This window comes from Euprymna scolopes, chromosome 36, assembly GCF_053919585.1.
Source record: "Euprymna scolopes isolate OS-2025 chromosome 36, ASM5391958v1, whole genome shotgun sequence".
Taxonomy (NCBI): Eukaryota; Metazoa; Mollusca; class Cephalopoda; order Sepiida; family Sepiolidae; genus Euprymna; species Euprymna scolopes.
In genome coordinates this window covers 555693-573484 of record NC_136517.1, presented here as the reverse complement: position 1 = coordinate 573484, position 17792 = coordinate 555693, and the positions used below count along the sequence as shown (strand labels likewise).

The following is a 17792-nucleotide window of genomic DNA, read 5'->3' as shown; positions in this document are numbered from 1 at the left end:
TATTAGATAAATCGACATTAGAAAACCAAAAGCCGATTAATCGGTACTCAGCTAATTTGCTTATCAGTGCATCCCTAGTTTCAAGTAATAAACTTTGTGAAATGTTACTAAGCTGGCAAAGCTAACTTGTGTGTGTGTGTGTGTGTGTGTGTGTGTGTGTGTGTGTGTGTGTGTGTGTGTGTGTAAGAAAGGATGAAATTTTTTTTAAGTTGAAATTTCATGGTTTGAAAGGTTTTCTTTCTTTTTTTTTTCTTTTTTTTATAGCAAACACGATCACGGTCAAGTTCCAGAAGTCGGAGTAATTCTACTCCAGTGACATCTCCTGCTGATAAATCATCTAAATCTCCAGCAAGAGGTAAATCACCAGGCAGGTCCAAGTCCCCAGCAAAGTCCAAATCACCAGGCAGGTCCAAGTCTCCAGGAAGATCAAAGTCTCCGGCCAGGTCCAAATCACCAAGTAGAAACAAGTCTCCAGCAAGAGCCAAATCACCAAGTAGGACAAAGTCTCCAGCAATAGACAAATCTCCAGTCAGGTCAAAATCTCCAAGACGATCAAAGTCTCCAGCTCGGTCAATTCCTAAGAAACAGAAACCAAAAACAGAACCTACTCCTCCAACAAGAGTGTCAAGTCGAATTGCTTCACTGGTAATGTTGTCATTTTTTATTTTTTTTTGTTTTTATTTATTTTTTTTTTCTATTATAAAGTTGGTATGCAAATAGAAACCTGATTAGTTAACAAAAAATGAATAGGCTAAGTACAGATTACTAAGGCATTAGTTTTACCATATCAATGACTGATTTCAAATCTTATGTAAATCTAAAGGATTTTATTAATTGTATGTTTTATAAATGTAAAGAAATTAAGATAACTTGCAAAACCTTAGGTAATATTTTTTAAAAACTAACATTTTCTTTTTTGATAATCCATTAAAAAAGTATCTGCATTAGTTCAAAGCAAATTATTTTTGCTTCAAAACAATTTCTAATTTTTTTGCCAATGAGAACTATTTGTAAATGTTTGCAAATACTAAGTAACCTTTTTTGTTTCCTCATAAAATTTCATAAATCTTTTTCCTTGTACTAAACTATAATGCAGTAGTAACTAGGTAAAGATAGAAAGTGGCGTAATCAGATATTGTACCAGCACCAATCAAGGAATGGGTATAACACTAGTGGTTATAAATATATATCGCAGGTTAAAGAGTCGCTCTGTTCCTGGGTTAATCATTATCCTATGATGACAAGTTTTGTGATTTGGTCACATTGTGTGTGTGTGTGTGTGTATGTGTGAATGTATTATATATATACTAGCGAAACATGTTTAAACTGGCTGTAGCATCAAAGAGGATATATTGTTTATTCTTGTTTCCACTTTTTTTTTTTTGCACCTTTTTTGAGAAGTTGAATTTTTCCGCATTAAAAAAAGATCTTGTGTTTAACTCTGCCCTTGTTGGACAAATCCATATGAGACCATGCCTTTTTCTTTCCCTTTTAATTAAAATTATTAGGAAGCAATGAATAAAAATTGCCATTAATTTTTATGGCATGACACTCTAGTATTTTATATATGAATTTAATATATGAAATGGAAATTCTTTTAGCCATCGTCTTTTATGTGAGAGAATTAATAAACTACATGAATTATGTTTAAGGATGTTTATTTTTCCAATATACATATGTGACTGAAAAGTCTTCTGTTCTTCAAAGATCTTCCTATACTGTTCAGATTTAATCTTTATATTAGCAAAATTAAGCCTGTCTTTAACTCGTTAAACATCTATCATTCTAACAACATTCCTCTCCATGCAATGCATGTCCTCAATCCTCACTGGCCAGGTTTCCCTTCCATACATCATCACACTTTATACACATGCTCAATTGTTTTGTCGATAGTGGTAATGCTTTGCTGCTTAGTAATAACAGAAGTTCCTTGAACTTCATCCACTTCTAATTCTTGCAACCACACTTGCACCTGCCCTAACAAAATTTCTCAACACTCAATAGCCGCACCATCCAGATATACTTTCTCTAAATCTGAGTTCTCATCCATCTCCATTGTCTTATACTTCTTGCATACAAACTGATTATCCTTTCTCAACCTACCAGTAATTCCACGGCACTTTGTGTACCCACTGCTTACAAGTACAAGAAACTGATTATCAAACTGAGCAGAGCAGTTTTCCAACACTACAACAACTGATCATCTCTTTGGTTTTGGTAACATTCACTCTCCGGCCTTTACTTTTCATAGCATTCCCCCAAGACTTAAATTTAACAAGTAGATCATCTATTGTTTCATAGGGAAGTACCAAACCATCACAATATCTCCTCCAGACAACCCATACTCTCTGGAAAATACTTCAAATGAAAAGCAACTGACTCTGTACAGAATCCTGATGTACTTCTTTTTTTAACATTAAAACTGTTACTATATATGCTATTAATTTGAACGTTGCTTGAACAACCTTTACCAACCATTTATTTACCCCTAGTTTATGCAAAGTTCACCAGACAACCTCTCTAAGACATAGTCTCAAGAGGTTTCTCTAAATTCACAACATTAAATACAGGTTTTTCTCACTAAGGTACTTCTCTTGCCTTTGTCTCAGGATAAATATAACGCCAGTGACACTTTGCCTGGTCATAAAATTGAACTTCATTTCATGTCTCTGCTCTATCGTTATTTTCATGGCAAATGCTTGACTGAACTCCAATCTATGGTCCCCTCCTGCCAAATTTCACAAAAAAACACTCTACTAGCTAAAATCACTATAAATGATTTCCCTAATTCTCTGTCTGCGCCTAAATCTAAACGCAGATTCCACAGACAAAGCCTCTTTCCCAGAACTGCCGGCCTGTGAAACATTGTTCCGCTGTCCTGTTTTCCGGTTGAATACAACATAGTAGCCTTCAAATCTAATGTAAACAAATTTTTGTTGAACCGTGCCCATAAATAATCAAATCTCACCAGTTTATACCATTAACGATTACTACACTACAACCTTTCATTAACCTTTATCCTCTAGTGGCCTTCGGGTTTTGATAAGCGATGATTCTCAAGTAAAAAAAAAAAAAAGTTGTGACACCACGCGGACACATCGACAGCTTACCGCCCCAACTTTCTGTGCAGTGGCTTTGTTCTCCATCTTTCATCATTCTAGTTCTGGCTTTATCATCATCTTTTTCATACTGGTAACCATTGATGGGGATGCATGGGATCACAAGTAGATAATATAAAACACAACAACAGAAGGAAAACGTAGACTCCAATGCTTCACATATAATTTTGTTGGGCACTGGGTGTGTGCCTACAATCTAAGTTTCACATCTTTGTCTTGTCGTGGCTGCATTTGTCTGTTTTTGTCAGTTCATCTTGATCTTCCAAGGCTTTTCTGACCTGGCCCAAGTCATGGTTTGTCTCCAGCCGTAAGCGTCCAACTTTGTCGTCGGTCAATCATTTCTATTATCGCTTACTCGTGGCTAATCTCCAATATCATAAAATTAAATATATCGCTATTCACTGTTTGGTCCCGTCATTTGTCGCACCCTCTCCAGCAATCTCAAAGTTTTTGTCTATCTTCCTAAACCTATTTCCTATTCTTTTATCACCTATCCTTTGGTCTTTTTTTTTTCTTTCACTTTGTAGCACGTGACGGGGGTTGATTATAGTATCACAGGGTGGCTTTTTCAGTTACTTATAAATGTAAACTAATTAAAACATTTTTCAAACATAATTCAATCAAGGTATATTTTAGCATATATTTTGTGTGATTAAAGTTAACTTGGATATTTATCAATGTGGTGCTAAAGTTTTTGCCAGTTTGTAGGAGATGCAGCTTAAACAATTGTAATTTTATTTCTTAAATATGTCACCATGATTAATTTATAACTTTTTCTTTCAGATTATTAAAGCATCATTTCATGTTTTTCTGCAATATTCTCACCCATGTTGATTCAAAAACGATTTTCTTTAATCAACAGAAAGAGTCTTCCATCATGGTAATGCTAGTCCTTGCCCAGTACTACTGACCAAAGATCTGCGTATTATTCTAACCTCGTTCCTTCAGATATCGCTTATTTCAACGATTACAAAACTGTTTAGATGGTCATTCGTTAACATCACGAAAATGGGAAGTTGAACATGAGTTAAGATTCACATTTCACATAAAAACCTAAAGAATTTTTACAACCAAAGTATTTAATAGCTGATCGACAGATGGAATCAAGTTATAGAGAAGGCCGTTATCGTTATGAATAAAGATTTTCAAATACAGTTTTTCATTTTCAAGATAAAATTTTAAATCTGCAAAGATTTTTATACTGACCTAATATATAATGGAAAAACACGCTGACCTGACATATTTAATGATATTAAATTTATTTTTTCTAATTTTTTTAGTCTTCATTTCAGGTGGAAGAAAAGAAGTTGCAGGAAGCGAAGGTGATTCTAAAAAGTGTTATACAGACAAAGGAATTTGAAGAACAGAAGAAAGTAAAAGACGAGAAAGCGGAAGAGGAAGCTAAAAAAGATGAGAAAGTTGAAGATGAAAAGAAAATCAGGAAGACTAGTCAGAAAGAATTCGGTGGCACCATTGGAGTGGTTTTTTTCATGATTGCATTGCCTGCAATGGTATTCACTCTCATTCAAATGTGTCACAAGGTAATTTTTTTTGTCTTTGTGTTATATAGTGGAGTTCATATTAAGGATAGCAAGGATATGTATAATCTTGTAAGGGTTACACAATGTTCATTACAAGATGATAAACACGTTACTTTTTGAGTGTTGAAAGATGACACGTGACAAGTTACAAAAACACAAAGATGATTCTTTATTCATTGGACCGGTTGAATGCTGATGACGTCAGGAATTCAAATTTGGGATCTACATAGTTTAATGTTCTTCCTTTCGCTTCCAAAGGACTGACTCCAACTCAACCTTCTCTACTCTTCTGCTGACTCCTAATCTGACTAACTCTAGCTCCTATATTGAGAATTCCCCTTCATCTATGACGTCAGAAGTGTTTCCCAAACATGACCAATTCACGTGACTATGCATGTTTTTCCAAACACACTTTTAACAACAAAAGAATTCTCAACATATAATTCTAACCTATTTTTTTAACAATATATTTTTAATTTGTTCATCCTTTAGCTAACATTTTTAATATTCAGTTTTCTAAAGGAATGAGCAATCAATTCTTTTTACAATACAAACAATATCTAACTATTCTAATAGAATTTAACAATAGACTAAATTCTAACATTCTAATTCTTAACCTTGCTTACAAGGTTCGAGTCTCGGTTTATCCTAATCTCATTTTCACCTATATAATACTCTTATTTACATGGAAAGGGGACAGCCTTTCCATGTAACATTTGTTGACAGGCCTTTTATTTTATTTTTAGTAGATGGACTTTTCCTATAACCATTAAATGAAATACTTTTTTGTCCATTTCCTTTTCTGGCATTTTCAAACTATTAAAACTCATTTAGTTCATGCAAAAATGTATCCATTAACATGCCAAACACACTGTGATATTATGCTAATTGAGTAAGCTGTATGATTGTGATGCTAAAGACAATATTTAGTACGTGTGTAGTTCAAAATAAGATGACGGTCCAAGTAAAGAGTAGAACCTTTCTGGAATGGACTTTCTTAATTTTCTGATTATGATCAAAGTGTAGTATTTGTTTGGTTCACGGAGGAATCCTTTTTGATTGGAGCAATTTTCATTTCATCCCATCCAGGATACTCCATTTTGTGTTGCTAGATACCCCTCAGACAATATAAAAAAAAAAAAATTGTATTTAACTTTGCTGTCATGGGAGGTAAGTAATGAGGAACTTGTCGCCCGTGCAGCCATCATCTCAAGGCATTTTTGTGCACTTACACACTTTAGTTAACCTTCCTTAAAAATAATCGCTATCTTTTTATAGGTAATTATAATTTGTTGGTGATCAATGATCACATATTTCAATAGAGAAAAGGTAATATTAGGAAATATCATCCTGCACAACAACAGAAAGCTGTGTTGCTCAAATTAGCAGAAAACCATAATACGTTTATATCGATGATCAGTTATCAGAATATTCATATGGCAATTACTAAGAATTTGAGATGAATTATCAACCTCATTGATTGTAGACGTGGATGTTTTTTTTTTTCTTTTTTTTTTTTTTTTTTTTTTCATAGAAATCGCTCCATACAAGGCGTAAAGCCACTTGATATAAGGAGCTAATAAGAAATGATTATCGCATAGACAGGAAATGCCTATTGACCTTAGTTTTGAAAAGACCAAGACTATTAGGAGTAAAGCAGGAAGAGAGTTTTGCAAGTTTGTAATTCTTGAAAAGAAGCTACTGGAATAGGTAGCTGTATTATAATAAGGTATCAAACCAGTGAATTGATGGAAACCACTAGATTAGCAAGTCAAATGAACTGGAACAAAGGAAACCGGGAATGGATCAGATGCTTCTGAAGAACGCTTGCCATAATAGTATTAAAAAGGACTGATACTAGCAACATCACGTATGTGAGAGAGAAGTTGCAGAGAAGAAAAGGTGGAGTCAAATTACAGATACGTTTTCTGCAATTTATCAGGAAATTTCAAATGGGACACAGATTCACCAGCGCAAATATGTCAATAGTGCTCCATACATGAATTTATATTTCTAAATTTAATGACTTAGTTCCTAATTCTACATGTTAATACCAAAAAATATTACCATTGTAGATATTTTAGATTGTTGGGCCTATTGAGTAAATGTGGTATTATGTTGTTTTTTTATATATAACATACAAATGTTATTTTGATCAGTTTTATTTGTATAATAACTTAAATAATATTACCATGTGTGTATCAAATTCTGACAATATAAGATACTTAAAATAAGGTTAACGGTGGTGGTGGGAGCACCCAACTATCCAAATAAGTTTTGTACAATGAATGATGACGCTAATGTACAGGGTGGAACGATAAATTTGTCACTCTAAAGAAAACAACCGATTTATTTTAAAACTTTTATTGAAATAATCAGTTCAGGTAACTTGATTATGTACTACCGCTGACATCTATTCAATGCAGCCACCTTCAGCCTCAATCTCCGACTCAATACGGTGCCGACAAGAGCTCAGTGAATACTCAGCAGGTGATGGCAATCAGGCTGGCTTTACTGTTATAGGAAATCATGTAGGTAATGTTCTTGGCATATGACCAAACAAAGTAGTCCCGAAGGTTTAGGTTGGGGGAGGCCAGTGAGAGAAGGGTACAAAGTTGTAGCGCTCTTTCTGGGGCTAAGCCAGGGTCTCTTTGGACTTGTGGGCTGGTGCCGAATCCTGCTGTCACAACCAGGGTCTGCCAGCAGCCATCTGATTGCACCAGGGGATCAGCACATCTAGGTACACTTTTGTGTTGACTTTCAAGCCGACTTTGAAGATGTAAGGTGGCATGATGTGGCCCTCACTTAAAAGCATATCAAAGACCATAACTATAGCCGGAAATTTTGTTGAACTGTGCCCTCAAGCGTTGAACCATTCGGATTTGCATTTTGATGGTGCTGGTAATGGTCCTGTTGTCATAACTTGGATCGGTAGAGAGCATGAGTTGTACAGTGGCGCATCTCTGATCTTGTTTGTTGAACATAGTGTCACTTTCAGACATGATAGAGGGCTCCCATTGCTCTTGGGATTTGTATACAACTGGCCAAATAGTAGATGGTCTGCAACAAAAGAAAACTGGTTTTCATGAAACATGTCGTTTTTTCTATGGCGAAAAAATTTATCATTCCATTTTGACTATTCTTTTGTTATCAGCGTGTTCAGTGCTGTATGTGACATAATGGAAATGCAAGACATAATGTTGGCAGTCATAAAACCTTTATCCACTTCGTCCACTGTGATTCTATTTGAGTGTCTATCAAAAAACTATTTTTTAAAAAATAGAATTAAGTGCTGTAATTTTTGGTACTGTGGATGTCTAGTTAAGACTATGATTGAGGCGTCCTCAATATATCATTTTAGTAAGCATTAGTCTAGGGTTCACTCTGATCTCTGTCAATTCTGTAGGTTTAATAAAAATTTATTTGTAAAGAAGCATAAAAATATCTTTTCCGTAACAGTTTTGTAAATTGATTTTTAATTATTTCTCATTTCTGTTTTTGTTTTTTCTTAGAATGCGTGCAATATTTGGACAGTGCCAAAAATCCCCAAAAACTGGAAATATTATCTTGACCCAAAAGCTGCTGCAATTGTTGTTGGATGGTTTTTTGTGCAAGCTTTCCTTGCTATTATCCCTTTTGGCAAAATTGTTGATGGTCAGCCTTTGGTCGATGGAACACGATTGCGTTATCGATGCAATGGTAAGCCCTTTGTTAGGCTTTCTATCTTACTATAGTTATGTAACTTGCAATAACTTTCCCTGCTTTTGTGTAGTTTAAATGCGGGGGCAATGATGTCTAATAATAACCAACAAAAATAGAATTACTAGAAATTTGACTTTGCTTATTTCAATTAAATTGGATGTTCAAAGAAACAAAATTAAATGGTTCTACAATAAAAGAATCAAATGCACGAAAATTACAAATTAGGGAGATTTTTATATATTAATTCATGAGTCAATTTTCTATTTTAATTGAAGATAGAAAATTAATAGTATAATACAATCAAATTTATAAAAGATGAAGAAAATAGTTTTCTGATAATGATATGATAATACATATAATTCTCTCTGCTTGTGTGGTGTTAATATATAAATTTGCAACTGAGGACCTGGGCAGCAACTGTCCAGAAGAACTTGGCTGAGCTCTCAGGTCTTATAATGGTGGAATTGCAATTGGTTAATCATCTAATGCCATTTTGCTCCTGCTGCCATGATTTGGTGTATGATGCAGTCAGGAAAGGAGCTAACTTGACCTAATCTGGGTGAACACTATGACAACTTTATATCATACACAGTTTTAATGATTAAAAAATATGCTTACATTAACAAGAATATAAAACCAATTAATATATGTGGAAATAAAAAGAGGACATTTCTGAAGTATATGGTAAATTGTCTTTTTAATATAGATTTATAAACCTATTTGGGAAAATAAAATTCAGACAATTTCAAAACTCTTGCTGTTCTTCAGTGATCATTTGTAAATCAATCAAAATATAATTCTTGTTCATATAATCCCAAGCTTTTTTCTCAGATTGTAAGATATCATAGGAAGACATTTTCCTCATAAAAGTATTAAGATATTCCAATTTCTTATAATATTAAAAATGTATCATTATTACAATAGAAATATTACATTATCATTGAATATAAAAATGTTCTTTTTGTAGAGATTCTGAAGCGTTCTAAAATATGGAATATTAAAGTATTCTATTTGTAGCAATCCTAGAATGTTCCATCCACCAAAATTAGAAGAGAACAATTTTTGTATAAACTCTTTAGTTATGCAGTTAAGACGCTAACTACTGCTGATTCAAACAAAATTCCTAGGATAATTCTCCAGTTATTTAAAAGAATCAATTACCTGCATCCCTCTAAGAAAAAATAGACTTGTGGTAAATATAAAGTTCTTCTCTCTGACCAAAGAAATATTTCAATATTCTCTTGTACTTGATCATCTAAATAAAAGCATTAGATTGAAGTTAAAATTGATTATCTCTCTTGGGCCTTGTCAAACACTTTCAGATTACTAGTGGTATAAAAGAAAGCATATTCAATATTTGTAAATATTTTTATTTTTTATTTTAAAATGTTTCCTTGTTTTCAACTCGATTTATGTACAATTAATATTTCTTGTTTTGTTTTTTTTAACTCTGAGTTTTTAGTTTTATTATATTTATTACATGTTTAATGTCCCCTAAACACAAGCACGTAACCAAGATGCAAGTCAGAAATTGACAAAGATCTTTAAGGAATTTCTGCAAGTCTTCAATTCATCAATACCAAAAATTATAACATTTTATTATTATTATTATTATTATTATTATTATTATTATTGTCAAAAAAACACTTGGTATCTGGAATTTTTAAATTATCCAAATTTGTTTCTTTAAAAAAGTATATTCTTGAAAATAAAAACTTGAGTATTTCCTTTTCTATTGAACAATTTTTTTCTCATAACAACTTCATATATGCAAAAGAGACATTTTAACAGTTATGAATTGTAAAGGATTATTTTAATTACTTTTTTTTTATGCACATTTAATGATTTCCTGGATTTTCTATTTCATTTTAGGTTTCCGGGCATTTGTGTTCACTCTACTTCTGTTTGCAATCGGTGTCTACATGCAAGTGCCGTTTACAATGGTTTATGACAAACTTTTCTCTCTGATGGTTGCTTCAACAATTTTCAGCATTGTGCTCAGTATCATATTCTACATCAAATCACGAAGGGCTCCAGCTCTAGCCCTTGCACCAGGAGGCAACACTGGTAAGTACGGATCTCAGAAGTATAAGGTGTTGATGCTACATGTGTTAACTAATATATATATATATATATATATATAGAGAGAGAGAGAGAGAGCAGTTGTCTGTATGTTTAGCTGAAAGTCCAAAATTACTAACCCAAAGATCCCCAAGATTCATATTTTCTTAATCAGCATTGACCCAGATGCATAATATCTAAAAATTAATTAAAAAAAAAAAGTTTATTATTTGGAAATCAAATGATAATTTATATCATTTAATGTTATCAAGATGTACTTGCATTGGAAATTTATTATTTAAAGAGAAATAACTCTGATCTTTTTTAAATTATTTCTCTTATGCCAATTAGAGTTAATTGTGTGTGTCAAGAGAGGAGTGGGCTGGGAAAACGAGGTGAGTGGGGGGATAAATAGGGATAAAAGTTATATTATGCTTTTGTGAGTATATATTTCCCCAAAACCTCTGTCCTTGATGGAGGGGAAACAAAAACTTGCTGCTATGGTTTTAAATGATCTGAAACAGCAGCAAGAGGGAAACTTGATTCCAAATATTTCTCATATTTTTTATATCTCCCCTCTTTGATTTACATATATTAAGTAAATTTCAGTGTATAAGGATTATTTGATACTGGAGGTATTCATAATCATACCTTATTTCCAAAAGAGAAGAGATATAACATATTAGAAATATTTGGAATCAAGTCTCCCCTTGCTGTTATTTCAGATCATTTGAAACCATAGCAGCAAGTTTTAGTCTCTTCTCCATCAAGGACAGAGGTGTTGGGTATATATTATATAAAAATCACTTTGTGTATTCCTTCCTCCTAAGTTCCAAAACGGCTGAGCCTATCTTTTGCAAATTTCACACAAAGGTAATATGTCTGGCAGTGTTCTTAAATATGTGTTGTACGGAAATTCATCTGGTAAGTATCAATAATCAAAACTGGAGATATTCATAATCGTATCCTATTTCCAAAAGAAGGGAGATATAACATACTAGCGGAGGTGCCCGGGTGTGTTGAGGTGGGGCGGGAAGAGAGGTGTTAAAAAAAGGTGGTAGTGGTGGGGGGTGGGGTCATAACAAAAGGTGTTTTAAAAAGGGGGGCTAGTAGGCAGGCAGGCTCGAACCTGTAACACGAAAGAGTAATAGAAGATGAAAAAAAAAAACCTAACGTCTTAGCTGATGTGTTCCTTCCACAATCGGAAGTCACAAGCGTTTTAATTAAGGGTAGTCAATCCAACAAAGACGATGACTTTCAAAAATATCAACGAAAAAAAAAAACTATCTCCTTGTAGAAAACTGTCCAGTTGAGGTGAGAGAAGCTTTGTATCAATACCAATTCTTTCAGGATTCGTTGTCTGTTGAAAGTTTTTAGTAGACATACAAACATACATACACATAAACAGACGTTTGAGATTTATATAATAGACTAGCGGGGTTGCCTGGATGTTTTGGAGGTGTAAAAGAAAAAAAAAAGGGTTTGATAGGAAGGTAGGCTCGAACCCGAAGCCTTGACACAGAGGGTGGAAAAGAGAAGGGAAAAAACACTGCTATTTTACCCACTCAGCTACGCTCAGATTTCTAAAGAATGGACAATCTACTCTTTTTTTTTTTCTAATATAAACAACATTTAACTATTTTAATAGAATTTAACAATAAACTAAATTTCTAACATTCCATTTCTTAACTTTGCCTACAGGGTTCGATTCTAGGCTTATCCTAATCTCTTTGACTTATCTAATGTTCTTATTTACATGGAAAGGGGACAGCCCATTTCTGTATCAACTGGGAGAGGCCCCGTGTTTTGACAAGCTTCTGGGTTTGACCTTTACTCCTGATCTGAAATGGAACACGTACATCAAGTCTGTTGCCAAAGTCGCTGGAAAGATGGTGGGATCTTTCTACCGCTCCAGAAGATATCTCACTACTGATGCAATTCTCTATCTATATAAAAGCCAAGTACGTCCAAGGATGGAATACTGCTGCCATATCTGGGCAGGAGATGCCAAAAACAGCCTATCCTGCCTTGACAGAGTACAAAATAGACTTCGTGGCTTAATGGGAGATGCCCTTTTCTCTACCCTGCAACCTCTCTCCCACAGAAGAGACGTTGCGAGCCTATCCTTGTTTTATTGTTATTTCCATGGCAGGTGCTCATCTGAACTCCAATCTCTGGTCCCCCCTCGCCAATCTTTCACGAAAAACACCCGTCTAGCTGAATCCACTGTGAAAAATTTCCCCCACTCCTTATCTGTGCCTAAATCCAAACGTAGATTCCATGAACAAAGCTTCTTTCTTAGAACTGCACGCCTGTGGAACTCTGTTCCATCTGCCTGCTTCCCACCTGATTACAACTTGGATGTGTTCAAGTCCAACATTAACAAATTCCTAATGAACCACCCCCTTAAGTAAACACTTCATCAAATCTCCACACTAACGTACTGTACTTGCAATAACCCTTATACCTGAGTGGCTTCCGGGCCTTGATAAGTGGTGACCACTGTGTAAAAAAAAAAAAAAAAAAACATATAAAAGGTTCTAAGAAAGAGTAACCGCCCGGAGCACCCCCCCTCAAAAAGCCTTTGCCAGACATGCACAAAAAATGCACACACCTAAACACATACACATTTTCGCTTTTATATCATAGATGAGAAATATTTGGCATCAAGTCTCCCCTTATTGTTATATCAGATCATTTAAAAGCATAGCCAGTTTTAGTCTCCCCTCCATCAAGGCCAGAAGTTTTAGAGAAATATATATATATTGCTGCAGAATCTTTCCCAGGATGTCTGTGCGATAATAGGACACACATTGGACCTTTTTTATAGGTTCCAGAAATGAAACCCTCAAATGCTTCAATGCAATCAAAAACCCAATAATGTGGCAAACAGTGAAAACAATTTACACAACTGAAGTTATGGGCTAAAAAAACAAAACAAATCCTTCTAAATAAAAACTTGTATTATTTGGACAATTATTTTCATCTTTAATGTTATTCTCATAATGTTTTGGATGATTAACTTCTGCAAAGACCCACGGCACAATGGTTAAAGTTGCTAAGTGAGTCTTCTGCAGGTTGAAAGTTCAATCATTGGTATTGGCGATAATCAGGGTTGCGGAATCTAACGTTTTAGCTGGAATCGGATTTCTAAAAGTACTAGGAGTCGAAGTCTGAATTTTTTTTTATCTGACTCTGACTCCTTAAGTCCAATAAATTTATTTTTTTTTTTTTTACATGGTTTTCTTTGGTTTTACCAGTTGCACAATTTAGTTTTTGTATGGTTTTGCTTTTATTTTTGGAGATATATCATATTTTGTACTGTACTGCACTGCAATGCTTCTACTTCAAGATATTTCAGTCCATCGGATATCTGCAAATCCTGTCTGAACAGCCGTTTTCATTTTGGTTGTGACGTCACACAAGATCAATGAAAATTCTGTATTTGAGTGAGATCACTGTGGATTACATCGGATAAACAATCCTATTGTAATCTGAAAAGTTATCCAGTTGCTGAATCAAATGGAATTTGGCAAATGATTAGTCCGGGATCGATCCGGAATTACAATCTTATCCCAAAAAAAAAAAAAAAAAAAAATGGGCCTAGATCAATAAGAAGCAACCGATGCTACTATAGCCCTTTATAGCTTTTTCATATTTTTCCTTTGATGCTTTTTCCATAAAGGCAATATTATCTTTTAAAAAAATTTCTTCTCTGTGTAGTGTATCTTTACTCCCCTATTCTGATGAGAAGCGTTTGGCTTTGAAATGCCATGGCCTGAAGAGGTTTCCCTATCCCTAAATATTGTATTCTTCGGAATCCTAGGAATTCTAAAAGTCGGAGTCTGACTTTTACCATCTGACCCCACAGGCCTGATTGATACTAATCATGCAATTACAAATTACTTAAGAATGCTACCCAATCATGGCTGACAGAATGAAAATCAGCTAATCTCCCACTGATTAACCTTTTACCACCAGAATTTTTTTATGCAATAAATACATTTTTTAATCATGAAACCCACAAGAGACGAAAGTTAGCATGCAACTGACACACAAACATAAACAAACCTCTCATTCACTTGTTGAACCATGCATAGACATGTACTATTGCGCTCACAAGCCATCATAAGAGTAAGAAATGTTTTTTTGAAAGGCGACTTGAAACTACAATTTGGCGGTAAAGGGTAAAATAAAGGGTTCCATTTGAAATACTGTACAGAGTTCGATATAAAGTTTCCGGACTTGAACAATATGCACCAGAAGACTGTGAGAAGGTGAAAGCAGTAGTTTGAATAAGTTATCCTCATCTCACTAATTGCAAAGTATATTAACAATAACAGCAAAAAAATATTTTCTCTCTCTCTCTCTCTCTCTATATATATATATATATATATATATATATATATAAACTACTTCATTTACTCACATAAAATTAATATACGAAAGTATAGATTTATGCATAAACTTTAAGTATTTACTTCAAAAGTGCTCAATACGTAGGTAGAGCTAGTTAGTAATTTATAAAATATATATGGCGATTAAGCTACACTGAATATTCGGCGTTTCATCCACTATAGGATTCGTCAGGCTTATGTGCAAATTCTGTGGTTGTTTCTCGTTTTTATATATGTTGAGGATTTTAGTTAGCCAATCAGCTTTCTAGTATCCACCGTGCCCCTTCCTATCAGTCAATGGGCATGCATTTTATCAAACAAAGGATCTGCTTTAGAACTAGGTTAGTGGTTTAAGGCAGACGATTTTCCTCATTTCTTCTCTTTTTTATTTATATATATATATATATATATATATATACACATGTGTACATACATATATATGTGTGTGTGTGTGGTCGTTTATGTATATTCATGTTTATTTAATTTATTTGTTTGTTTGTTTTCTATTGTTTTTGTTAGTTTTAAAGCTATTTTGTATCGCTATCCTAGAGTAAGTTTTATTTTGTGAACACAGTTGTTTGCTATTTCTCGTCTACAGTTTAATAGATTTTGAGGTTCTTTAAAGTACAGGATAGCAAATTTTTCATGAAGGCATAATTTACATGGGTCGTCTAAATGTCTGCACGTGGTAGCTTGTCTTATTATTTTCCATTCGACTACCGGCGAATGTCCGCTTTCTTTGAGTTCCCAGTATTTATTCGCTTGTGGTCATAGTATCGGGTTTTGAAATCTAAGGAAGTCATGCCTACGTAATATTTCTTGTTATTCGGGTTTTCTTTCGCAAATATTGTTGCTTGATAAACTACGCTTTTTGTTAGACATTTATTTTGAACTGGGCAAAGTGTGCAGTGTCTACAGTTGCATTTATCTTGTTCGTTATTAGTATTTTTATTTATGGTATGGTTGTTCTTGTCCGGGGTTGGACAAGAACAATATTTGCGAAAGAAAACCCGAATAACAAGAAATATTACATAGGCATGACTTCCTTAGATTTCAAAACCCGATACTATGACCACAAGCGAATAAATACTGGGAACTCGAAGAAAGCGGACATTCGCCGGTAGTCGAATGGAAAATAATAAGACAAGCTACCACGTGCAGAAATTTAGAGGACCCATGTAAATTATGCCTTCATGAAAAATTTGCTATCCTGTACTTTAAAGAACCCCAAAATCTATTAAACTGTAGACGAGAAATAGCAAACAACTGTGTTCACAAAATAAAACTTACTCTAGGATAGCGATACAAAATAGCTTTAAAACTAACAATAACAATAGAAAACAAACAAATAAATTAAATAAACATGAATATACATAAACGACTACATATCTATATTTTTTATAAAGTAATAGGGTTCGTGTGTTTCTGTCTGTGTGTACAGCTCTCCACCATCAACGAAATATAAAGGAGGTAAGAGGATAGATCTCTCCTGGTAGAGAAACATTAGAACCCATTTTAGGATGTTTCTGTTATAGGAGACATAAGAATCTTTGCCTAATTTCTTTATATACTATTCTACAAACAACCCCCATATCGAATGACTTATGCTCATTTGCATATCACATTATATTAAATCTCTTTAACTAATTACCTCGACCTTATTACATATTGGAAATATTCTAATCATTTCAACTGTACTATTTACAAAATCTATTTAACATTTAATCTATCTTCTATCTTTTATCTATCTATATCTATATCTATCTTCTATATATATCTATAAAAACAGAGATGTGTGTGTGTGCCACAGACGATTTCTGATTGGTTAATCCAATAATCACATCTCCTAAAAAACAATCGTTTCTACGCTCTTACCTTTACCATAAAATATTATGGCTTTATTTATTGTCCATCTTGGAAGGGTTTGATTTTTTAATAACTTGTTATTTACAAATTAAAAAAATACGAAACTATTATACGAAACTAAACTACACGAAATACGCGCACACACGCACACACACACGTTCACTACCGTCACGTTGTTATGGCAACCAAACCCGCTGACTTCTTTTTCTCATTTCACTCGTGGTCTTAAATTCATTTCGGGTTTGTATTACTGTACACATAGATTCGAATAAGTTGCCAAAAAACAAATATATAACAAATAAATGTTATCAAAGGCAAATTTTTCGTGTTTTTATTCAATTTAACATGTTTATTCAGCTCGAAAAGCATACAGTGTTTACCGATGTATTGGAAAATTCAAGATGGCGGCCGATTCTCTCTTTAACACGGTAAGTTTGGAAAAAGGTGTAATAAATAAAAAACTGGTTAAAATACTGTTAAAAACTCGCTCAATATAGGTTACCATGACATAGGTTGACATATATTCGGCGGGTTTTTAATAGTATTTTGTATAGTTTTTTATTTATAACACCTTTTCCCAAACTTACGGTGTTAAAGAATGTGTGAGACGCCATCTTGAATTTTCCAACACATCGGTAAACACTGTATTCTTTTCGAGCTGAATAAACATGTTAAATTGAATAAAAACACGAAAAATATATCCAGTTTTTATCGGTTTTTTACCTTCTCTGCAGAAGTACAAAAAAAAAACAAACAAAAAAAAAACGGAAGGTACTTTTACAGAATGTTAAACTAACCCTAACCGATGTTTTATGTTTAGTTTAGGAAAAGTCAGAAGAAATAAAAGTCATTATTGCATGAAATATACGTATTTAGTTGAAGTATTGTTTATGTCAATTCTTTCGAAGAAATTTAGCAAGAATACCTGTAAACCAGGAAATCGGTAAAATGTCATCATGGATGAATACTTGTCTATTATAATTTCTACCCTTGACAAAAACTTAGCCATAACAAAAGAGATTTATTGTTCAGATTGTTTTTGAGATTGATTTCTAAAAAGATATTTTATAAATAAAATCGACTTTAAAATTAAAGACTTAAATTAC

General features: G+C 33.7%; 1 protein-coding gene across 2 annotated transcripts in view; it reads left to right on the top strand.

Moving 5' to 3' along the window:
• The window catches only part of LOC145260274 (delta(14)-sterol reductase TM7SF2-like), a 55676-nt gene that overhangs the window by 24184 nt on the left and 13700 nt on the right, over positions 1-17792 (top strand). Inside the window, exons 3-6 of one of the 2 annotated variants that reach the window (XM_080118112.1) lie at positions 265-645; positions 4412-4660; positions 8173-8359; positions 10235-10429. In XM_080118112.1, coding sequence (XP_079974238.1) covers positions 265-645; positions 4412-4660; positions 8173-8359; positions 10235-10429 — 1012 coding nt within the window. Of the gene's footprint in view, positions 1-264; positions 646-4399; positions 4661-8172; positions 8360-10234; positions 10430-17792 lie in introns of both variants that reach the window. The other variant, XM_080118111.1, reaches the window with a different exon arrangement.